Source organism: Acyrthosiphon pisum, chromosome A1 (assembly GCF_005508785.2).
Source record: "Acyrthosiphon pisum isolate AL4f chromosome A1, pea_aphid_22Mar2018_4r6ur, whole genome shotgun sequence".
Classification (NCBI taxonomy): domain Eukaryota; kingdom Metazoa; phylum Arthropoda; class Insecta; order Hemiptera; family Aphididae; genus Acyrthosiphon; species Acyrthosiphon pisum.
Window position 1 is genome coordinate 3,347,011 of NC_042494.1, and position 10,966 is coordinate 3,357,976.

The following is a 10,966-nucleotide window of genomic DNA, read 5'->3' on the forward strand; positions in this document are numbered from 1 at the left end:
AAATTTTTTATTGAAAATAATTTGAAGGATTTATTTTAGTTTTCATTAGCATCAAATATATTTTAATAACAACTTATTTAATGGTTTTGATGTACTAATTTAAAAAAATAAAAAGAGATGACTTTAAAGGTTACTTGTATTTACTTATTAATTGTATTAACATTTTATAAATCTGTATTAATTATGTTCAATAAGCAAAATTGATGTAATAAGAAATTAATAGCATGATGAGAGAATAACTCATCAGTAATATAATTTTAAAGTTTTAAACCATGTAGATCAACTAAAAATTCTTATATTTCAATCTTGTGTGGGCCCTGGGGCCCCCAAAACCTTAAATCCGGCCCTGCATAGGTTTCAAAATACGTAATAGCTATATTTAAATCGGTATGATACTAGTAAAGAATTAGAAACAAACAAATATAGCGTAAATAAATATTATACTCACTACAGTTCCGATGTATAATAATATTATTATGTAATGAAACAGTTTCGTGGTGCGAGTGTGCAAGATCAACTAAATCCCCCATAATTGAAGTATGACATGTTAAGTTTATTTATTGGACATACAAAATAAATACACTATAATAAGGTAAATTAAAAACGTATAATAAAATATATTATACAGACGAATTTTAGATTTTTCGTGTATTCTGTTACAATTACAAAATATCATGAAAAAATTAACGTAAATATATGAATCCGACAACGAATGCTGTTATCAATTTGTTATCAGTATTTCTAGTATTTACTATTTTTTAAATTTTTGTCCAGTGAAACCACGAATTGAGATAATTTAAAACAATATTGATTAGGTACCTTAGAGAAAATCATATTAAAAAATAGGGTAAGTGGAAGTCGCTCTGATGTACAGTAGGTTACAAGTGGGTTACTGTAATGGATGGTGTTAAATTTGAATTAATATCATTGTATAAGAAAAACGATTCTGAGCGAAAACGGTCAGTAAGTCTATGATATTATATACCAAGTATATTTGATGATATTATTGTGCACAAAGTAATTTATATACCTATTTACCTATTTACGTGGAATCTTGTTTTAAATTGTCAATCCTTAGCTATAAAAGTTGAATATTTTATAAATTTTTAACTACAATTTAATTATTAAATTTTAAATTTCATAAATTTTGTCAAAATTTGAACTTTAAATGCTTATAAAAAAAAATTGTACCTACATATTTTAATATTTTTCAACTGCTATTGTAACAATAAATCAGGAGCTTTGCATTAATTTTTCACGCTTTTTTACCCAACAAATAAAATGTTATTGATATTTATAGAAAAAAAAACTAAAAAATTGAAAACTGACAATGTCCGTAAACAGCTCAAAAAGAGTCAAAATATTTTCGAAATTGTATGGTGTATAGAAAATGAAAATATAAACATTCAGTAAAATTTTCATGTATCTACAGTTATTGGTTTTTGAATAACAATAAAATAACAAAACCGCTACATGAGAAATCAAGTGAATATTCAATATTGTAAAAATATGAATTTCAAACGCTCATAAAAATTTAATTTAACTTTCTTATAGACATTTATTTTTTGATAGAATTTTGACAGAATTTTTTTCATATTGTTATAAGTTCCTTAAAAAGTAATTTTATTTCAAGTAAAAATTGTAACACGAGTCTCTTGTTTGGTAGTTTTGAAACTCATACCCACCTGGGCTTTCAGGGTCTTAGTCCGCCCCTGATTGTAACAATATAGTAGGAGCCTTGTATTAAATTTTCATGTTTTTTACCTAACAAATAAAGTTTTATTGGCATTCATAGAAAAAAAGACTAATAAAGTTGAAAACAGAAAATGTTCCTAAACAAATCAAATTATTTTGAAAATTTGATCATGTATAGAAAATGTAAATATTATTAACTAGTGAACATTTCATGTATATAGGTACATTAATTTGTTTTAGAGTTACACCAAAAACCGTAAAAATTCCCGTTTTTCCTTAATTTTTATGTTGTTTTTTCCGGTGCTTTTGAAAACTATTTGGAATTTTAAATTTTGAATCAACAATATTCACTTTCCCATCGAATAAGATACTGAAGTTGAAAATCGAAGCATTATTTCGAATACTTATCGTGTACATAGACACAAAAGTTAAAAAAAAAACACACATCATTGTAAAATTAATACATTTATCGTTCCACTCAGAATCTAAAATGTCTATGAAGTATAAACATCCGTATTTCTATTAACTTTAAATTCTTAACTGTATGAGCTATTGTATATTACATATATTTTTCGAAAAATTTATGTATATTACATATATTTTTCGAAAAATTTAAAAAACAAGAATATAATTCGGGTTGATCTAGCAACTGACTGCTACGACATCTGTGCATTTTTTTTTAACCATAATCCGTTTGAAGTATAATCCGTATTAAAAGGAATAGACATAGCTAATATAAATAATCGAAAAGAAATAATGTGACTAGAAAAATGTTTTTATCATACAATTGAAAATCTTAAAAATACTCAATATTCATTACCGGTATTAATTAACTAAGATCATGGCTTTAAATAGGTAGTCGGCACTCAGCGATTTTACCAAAATTTGAATTTTTGGAATGAAAAAAAAAACTACACAAAAAACTAGTTACTAATCGTTTTTAACGAGTTAGGTATCAGTTAGATAATAGATTAGATTATTTTACACAGTAAATTCAAAGACGATAATATAAATTAAAACTAACTAGTAAGTGTCCAGCTTTGTTTATTATAGGTACATAATATATATTATAAAATCAGTCACATATTTTTGTTGGTTCTGTTATGGTTTTATGATCGTACCATAGTTAGAACTACTTGAAGTTTTTGACTTTAGTCTTGCACTTTTTTCATGTGGCACTACATCATTTGACTCGTTTAAGTATTCATATTCATTTCTTCGCTTCATATACAGCCATCTAAACACAAAAACAAAAACCTTAACAGATATAATAATATTTTAATCTACCAATGGACTTATTAAATATTATAGAAGTACAAAGATAGTATAAATATTAAAGATCTGCTCACATTGAATATTAAAACCAGACAATGTTGGGGAAATTAAATGAATTATATTTTAAGTTTGGTATGAATATAAAATTATTACTACTTGTACGAGTCAAGAAAATATATAGGTACTCTATAAATTGCATGATGTATGATTTGTCAAATAAAAAAAAAAAAAAAATGAATTTATTTCAAAAGATATTTTTTGGCCTTTTTAGCAAACAGAACTTTAAATAAAACAGAACTTTAAAATTTTAACCAATTTAGATAAATAATTATATTAATTACAGGAACAAAGCAATAGATGGGGCGCTGAATATGAAAGTGATCATATAAAAAGCACCAGGTAGAATATTAATTGTGGCTTCATATAAACCGTTGTACATAAGACCAAACACCAATGAAACCATGATTTCTGCAATGCCAAATATAGCTGCTATTTGACCTTAAATAAAACAAATATATTAATTATAATTTTAATTAAATCTAAAAACTTTAATTTTTAATTTAACAATTTAATAAATGATTATAGTTTAGAAATGTTGTATTATACTTTTTAATAATCTCACCATAAGAAGTAAAATATGATACACGGGAAACTTTTATTATAATCATATGTTAGTTAAAACTGAAAAATATTTTTCTATACAAAATATGTTATGAAGTACTTATATTATCTAATTAATCAAGATACTTAGTTTTAATTTTAAATTCTGATCGGAGCGATGAATGTATTAATTTTACAATGAAGTGTGTTTTTTTTTTAAATTAATTTTTTTATTTTTGTGTCTGTAACTGCTTTTATTTTCTTAAACAGTATCTTGTTCGATGGGAAAGTGAATCTAGTTGGTGCTTCGGGATTTTAAAATTCTCAGTAGTTTTCAAAAGCACTGGGAAAAACAACATAACAATTAAAGAAAAACGGGCATTTTTACGCAAAATCGTTTTGGTTTTTGGTGCAATTCTACAACAAATTACTGTAGATACATGACATTTTCACTGAACATTTATATTTGCATTTTCTATACACCGTAAAATATTCAAAATATTTTGACTTGTAGTAAGCTGTTTACGGACCGGAGGAGAAGTAATGCCCGGAGAAGTAACGTTAACGCGGTTCCTCCTCCGTCCATCGATTAACTCGAAAAAAGCTGTTTACAGACATTACAAAATTTTCAATTTTTTAATTTTTTTTCTCTATGAATGTCAATAAAATTGTATTTGTTGGTTAAAAAAAGCTTGAAAATTGAATACAACTAGGCTTTTAATAGGTATATTGTTACAATGACATTCAAAAAATATTAATAATCCATAGTCACAGTTTTTTTTTTATGAACATTTTTATTTTTAAATCTAAGATTTTAATATGTAATGCAAGATTCTATAAGACCTTATAAGGTTATCTACCTTTATCAAAAAATAAATGCCTATAAGAAAGTTAAATTAAATTGTTATGAGCGTTTAAAGTTCAAATGTTTACAACATTGGACATTCACTCGATTTCTCATGTAGTGATTTTCTTATTTTGTTGTAATTCAAAAACCAATAACCCTAGACACTTGAGATTTATATTATATGTTTATTTTATCAATTCCTATACTTGATAAAATTTTCAAAATATTTTGATTTGTTTTGAGTTGCTTACGGACAATTTAAAATTTCAATTTTTTTAGTTTTTTTCTATAAATACCTATCAATAAAATTTTATTTGTTTGGCCCAAAATGCGTCAAAATCTAATACAAGGCCCCTGATATATTTCTTATAGCAGTTGAAAAATATTAAAAGTACATGGGCACAATTTTTTTTATAAGCATTTAAAGTTCAATTTTTGGCAACATTGATCAAATTTAAAATTTAAAAATTATTTTGTAGTTGAAAATATATAAAATGTTAAACTTTTTTTAGCTAAGTATTGAAAATTTAAAAAAAGGTTTCACGTATGTGGTTTATTCTGTAACCAAAAAGCCTCAAAAATATAAAAACACAGTTTTTTTATAGTTATTATATTATGTTCAAATTTGGAGGAAATAACATATTAATTTTATTAAATAATCAAGAATAACGATTTTAGTTATTTTCTTGTAATTGTAAAATATTAATTCAACTAACCGTATTAATAATAAGTAATAACAATATAAAATATCCACATTGACAAACCGCTCAGAATCGTTTTTCGTATACAATGATATTATATATCAATGAATTAAAATTTAATACCATCTATTATACAGTGCAGAGCGACATCCACTGACATCCGACTACCCACCTTTTTTTTTAACGTTTTAACTAAACATTTTTTTTAAGTTGATCAAATAAAAATTAAATAATTTCTTGTAATATGAATAATAGTTCTAAAAAACAATCCAAGTATAAGTACTTATAACGATTGTTCGAAGTGGATCAATAAGAGTGAGGGGGGGGGACTAATACGATTAATTCCTTTAACTGTGCTTTTATAAACTCAAATGCAGCTGTCATCGTATTGTGCTAATATCTATCGGCTACCTATATTAGTTACTAGTGATCAGTGTCCAGTGGTTCCTGATCACCTATTGCATTATTGTGGATGCGAAATTATATCTTTAGCGTGTAAGTGACGTTTTTGTCTACTGACTTCTTGTGTCCAACATTAAAATTGTAAATATTTTTTACAAAAAAAAATATTATTTTTAAATATTTTTCTAAAAAATATTTATTCAACATCATAATAAAAAACGTTTAGTTTTTCAAAATCAAGGAGGGATGGATAATTTTAAATAAAATAAGAGGGGAGGATGGAAAATGTCTAAACGTATTATAGAAGTGGTGTAATGCCACCCCTCCGTATTTTTCCCCCGCTTCGATCACTAAATATAATCAATGTTAAGTTAGTCTTACTGAGTTCAGTGTTTGGTACTAGTTTTGTCATCAATGATTTGGTAGATATATTTTCTGCACCGATTAAAATGTTCACAAGAGGTCCTGTACACAAATGAGCATATTAAATAGGTAAATAAAAATAACTCTATCAACTAGTTTCATTACTTACCTATATAGAAAAGGGATTCGTTGTAAGCGAAGGTGTATAATAATGCACCCAGTGTTTGGCTAATCGATGATAACATTCCTATTATTTCATCGGAAATTTTCAATTGCTTACTAAGGACAAATGTGGTGAATAGAAGACCTTAAATAAAATAAATTCGTTAATATAGTCTGAAAAACATTTAAATTATTAGGATTTAAAAATTATTTTTGAAACAAACCGATTATGTTCATCGCTAATTCATAAGATGCAAATACACTGTATTTTACTTCGTTCCAATTGAATTGAACACGAGTATACAAATAACATACCGTATGATAACCTATACAAGTATACAAATAAGTAATTAATAAATATTATAACAATAATTATAATAAAATGCATTGTTTAGTTTTTTCAATGACTTTTATTATGAGGGTTAGTAGGTAAATGTTGGTAACGTACTAATGTATAATTAATAACTATTATTAAAACATTTTTTAAATGATTTAATCATAGCTTATTTTGAGTTTAGCGAGGTAATTGGCTTTATAATATAATGTCGATAGCAGTGCATTCGATTCACACTGTTTTGAAATATCTGTAACTTTAACTTCTATAATATATACCTATACATGTAAATAACACATGTTATTAGATATTTGTTAAAAAGTTTGATTTTCATAATTTTAAGTATGTCACTGACTAGTTTTTGAATAAAAAATGAAATCAATATAAGCAAGTATTTGTTTTAAGCTGACTAAATTCACTCAAAATCAATAATTTAGTACAAGGATATATCACACTCACGTATCATAGGTACGTGTTACTTTTAAATGGTAACAAATACGATTGAATAATATATTGTAATTGTATTTTCGTTATTTTTTTTATATCAATAAGTAAAACTGATAATATTAACTACTAGATGAATTTCGAATTTTGAATAAATCTTAGAACTGTGCCAGAATCGTTTTAAAAGTAATGCGGGATAAAAATATCACAATTTTAAAACTGTTAACAAATTAAAAACTAGTTACCTATTCTATATTACAGAAAACAATAACTTATTCGCTTGGTTCAAAATCTAAAAGGTGGACAAATGTATACCACTCTGTGGTACAGTAGTTGTCGAGTGTGTCATCGTAATGGATGCAAGGGCGTAGCCAAGGGGCAATCTAACATAATCTAACCCGTCCACAGCTAACGAATATATTAATGTTTAACAAAATTATGTAAAATTGAAGTAAAAATTTAAAAATACCCTTGGTTGCCCTCTCCCTCTTGTAAAAAATTATTTTACTTTCTAATAAACTTTATGAAAAATAAGAAAACTTTTGGGAAATCGTCTATTAAAATGTATAATATGTTAGCTGTGAATAGAAAAACTTTTGTGAATTTCTAACTGAAAACAATTTATTCAGGATTTTTATGAAATTTGTCGAAATTTGAATATAAAATATAAATAATAATCATGTTTATGTACCTTCAATAATTTTGATCCTCTATAACAGCTAACAACTTATGAGAAACCTTGCATTCAATTTTCAAATTTTTTTTACCAAGTGAAAAGGTTTTGATCGACAATAATTTAAAAAAAAAAACGCACACAATTTCCACTTGGCTATAAATAGCTAAAAAAGAGTCAACATATAGACAATGTTAATACAGATGTTTGGTGAACATTTCAAGTGTCTATGGTTATTAGTTTTTGAGTTAGGTACACCAAAAAAATAAAATTAATTTTGTTAAAAATTGTTTTTTTTGTTGTTTTTCAGGACGCTTTCAAAAACTACTGGACACTTCAAACTTTGACCTCCCAAATGCACCAACTAGTTTCACTTTTCGATCAGAAAAGATATTGATGTCAAAAGCATTTTTACTACCTACCCCAAATGTTGATGACAGACAGACAAAAACATCCATCATTGTAAAACCAATTCACTCATTGCTATGCTCAGAATCTAATATTAATATTCAAACATAATTATTTCATCCCGTCTCATTTATACTAACCAGCATTTATACCAGCACTTGCCATGAATATAATTAGTAAAATTATAATTCTAATCCTTTGTTTGTTCGGACGTTTTTTAAAAGTAGTATTGAACGACTGGGTTATGTGTTTGAAGTCTAAAAATTCTGATATGGTCGTTCGATATGATTTATTTTTATTCACCTCCATAACTGGCGTCACATCTTTGACAAACAATAATCCATACGACAGACCTATTAAAATCAACGTGGACGATATACCATATGCTCCGTAGAATCCTAACTTATTATATATTATGCCGGACATTGACGTTCCGAGAGCCATAGATACAGCCATAACAGCATTCAATGCCCCGATTCTAAATGTTCGTTGTCCCACCTAAAATAAGTATAAATATCAAAGTATGTTCATAGATTAAAATCATAACAATAAAAAGCTATCTCATTTTTTTTTCTATACACCCCAAGCTATATTTATAAGTGACAGTGACTTTTAAGTTATAATAAATAGAAATGTATATTGTATATTTATATATTATATATATTTAATATTTATATTTTAATCAATAAATTTAAATTGTATTGTTACACAAATTTTCTGTCTTTTGAGTTATACGCTTATAGCTATATTTACTTGCAGTTTATCGTCATTCTTCGATACATTGGTAACATATCTTTGAATATTTAAAATGGCCAAATTTTAGAAACTGTCTTGCAAAATACTTGTTATTAACCAATTTTTGGTCTTATTGAACTATTGAAGGGAATCATTTTTATGAATACTATTCAATATATATTTGGGGAACTACGAAAATATTTGTGGGGTCTATCATGTATTCTATACAAATCGATTATCGATAGGACTATTATAGGTGAGATATAACAAGTCCCGGTTTTATCTAAATTTTGCAGAACCGATGATGACGTTCATGGACAATATTATTTATCTATAATGGTAAAATGGTATGATATATGGCAAATGGTTAATAATAGGAATGTCTATATTTTTTTATGTATTTAGTTATAGGTAGGTACCTATTTAATTTTAAATATAACTCTCATCGAAACTTAATTAATACCACTTTCGTTATTACATTTAGGTAGGTGCTTATCACACTTACCTATAAACAAAATAAGTAGGTATTAACTAATAACAATCAAATCGAGCTTGTAATTATTAATGTTATTATTGAGCCAAGTTTCAATTCGAATAAATTGAAATCGACATTTTTTCAGACTTGGACGAGCTGGATATTTTTTCAAGACAATAAACTATAAAGTGCCACAATGGATAATTTATTTGATCTTGTATAATATATAGTTATTTTGTATTTCAAAAAAAAATAAGGTCGTGTAAGTATTAATTTAAGGAGTAGGGCGTGAAATTTTTGAAAATTTACTAAGAGTCGTAGAGTAAAAAAAGGTCAGGAACTACTGGGTTAAGCTATTATTTATTAATAAATTATCAATTAAGCCCGCAGGTTCACAGTTACGTTGTCTGTATCGTACCCTGTCCAAAAGTTGATCTCAGCCGAATATCTCGTATAATATAATATTATCACGGTAGACCATGGTTGTTGAACAATACCATGATTACTTCGGCCAATAAGAATAAGATAAAAGCTACGAGACACGGCAGACGACGTAGCAGCAATTATTTTGATTTTGTATACGTTTCAACATTTATATATCACGTACCTACTTCCACTAGGTATGGATTCAAATAAAAAACATTTTAACTGCGCATGTTATATTGATAACTTTAATTGAACATTTTAAGGGCTTCTAGTCAATAAGTACCCTAAATCTTTAATAATATTAAAATGTACTGACCGAAGTGGCGTCACCGATGTAACTGTAAGCGGTCATGGTCATAAGGGTTTGGCCACCGGTGAGGGCTAGCGGTATCGTCTCAGCGACTCCAGCCGCCTCCATGGGCAGCTGATAGAAGTAGTAGACACAGAGCAGTTGGCCCGCGTTCCGGGCTAGTTCGCCGTAGAGCGGTAACAGCATGCATGGAACGCGCTTCCGGGTCCGGTCGCTCCAAGCACCCACCAACAGCATGAGCACGCACGGCAGAATGTTCTGCGCGCACGTCTGCCACATCATCATGCCGGTGACCAGCTTCTGGACGGCCACCTCGTCGGCCGGATAGCCGCCCGCGGTTTTCGTCACCAGCGCCTCGCACGTCTCGTCGGGCAGCTTGAGGTTCACGCGGCATGCCTTCTGCATGTTCAGGTTGGACACGGTGAGCGTGACCATCGTGAACGCCGTCATGTAGCACGCGACCACCGGCTCGACGGTGACGCCACTCCAGAACCGCCGCCACACCGACACCGCGGCCGTCGCGACCGGCTGGTTGCTCATGCTGACTGACGTGGATCGAATTGGACGGCGTGTAAAATATCTATAATATACATATTCTATCAAATACTTATTTTTCTATGTAATATAATAATAATAATAGTCTATTTAAGGGCGTTGGAGGCGGTGCTCTTTTAGTACAAAAACATGTCTGACTTGAAAAACTCTCACACCCTGTAGAATAGTCGGACTTCGTTCATTTTTTTTTTATTTAAAAGAAAAAAACAATTTACAGGCCGTATCAAAGCCTGATTTTAAAAATTATAATTATAGAAGCTAAAATATGCATTTAAATAATGCACAATATTCGTTCTTTTTCAAACGTATATTTTTACCACTATTTAAAGTAAAATGAAAATTCGGCCTTTGATCTGATCTTAGAAATGTTCTCTTCTTTAAATAAAAAATAAATTAACAAAATCCGAACATTTTACAGGGCGTGAGAGTTTTAGCCGTGAAGTCATTTTCGTTGATAAAATACGTCGTATCAACCCTCCTAAATATGTATCAAGCTGTAGATTAGTGGAAAGGTATTATAATTAAAGCGTAGTAACTAAAATATAAAATATGATTTTCAAA

General features: G+C 28.3%; 2 protein-coding genes across 2 annotated transcripts in view; both read right to left on the reverse strand.

The window, feature by feature from the left end:
* The window catches only part of LOC100575586 (centrosome-associated protein 350), a 13,489-nt gene extending 12,785 nt beyond the window's left edge, over positions 1 to 704 (reverse strand). The window contains exon 1 of the mRNA XM_029486497.1: positions 449 to 704. The gene's annotated coding sequence lies outside the window, so the exon portion shown is untranslated. The remainder of the gene's footprint in view (positions 1 to 448) is intronic.
* Positions 705 to 2,702: 1,998 nt separating this feature from the next.
* The window catches only part of LOC100163934 (solute carrier family 46 member 3), a 10,226-nt gene continuing 1,962 nt past the window's right edge, over positions 2,703 to 10,966 (reverse strand). Inside the window, exons 2-8 of the mRNA XM_001946408.5 lie at positions 9,857 to 10,430; positions 8,045 to 8,402; positions 6,270 to 6,371; positions 6,053 to 6,190; positions 5,902 to 5,985; positions 3,312 to 3,468; positions 2,703 to 2,932 (exon numbers count right to left, since the gene is read on the reverse strand). Coding sequence (XP_001946443.2) covers positions 2,797 to 2,932; positions 3,312 to 3,468; positions 5,902 to 5,985; positions 6,053 to 6,190; positions 6,270 to 6,371; positions 8,045 to 8,402; positions 9,857 to 10,390 — 1,509 coding nt within the window. The 5' untranslated portion in view covers positions 10,391 to 10,430 and the 3' untranslated portion in view covers positions 2,703 to 2,796. The remainder of the gene's footprint in view (positions 2,933 to 3,311; positions 3,469 to 5,901; positions 5,986 to 6,052; positions 6,191 to 6,269; positions 6,372 to 8,044; positions 8,403 to 9,856; positions 10,431 to 10,966) is intronic.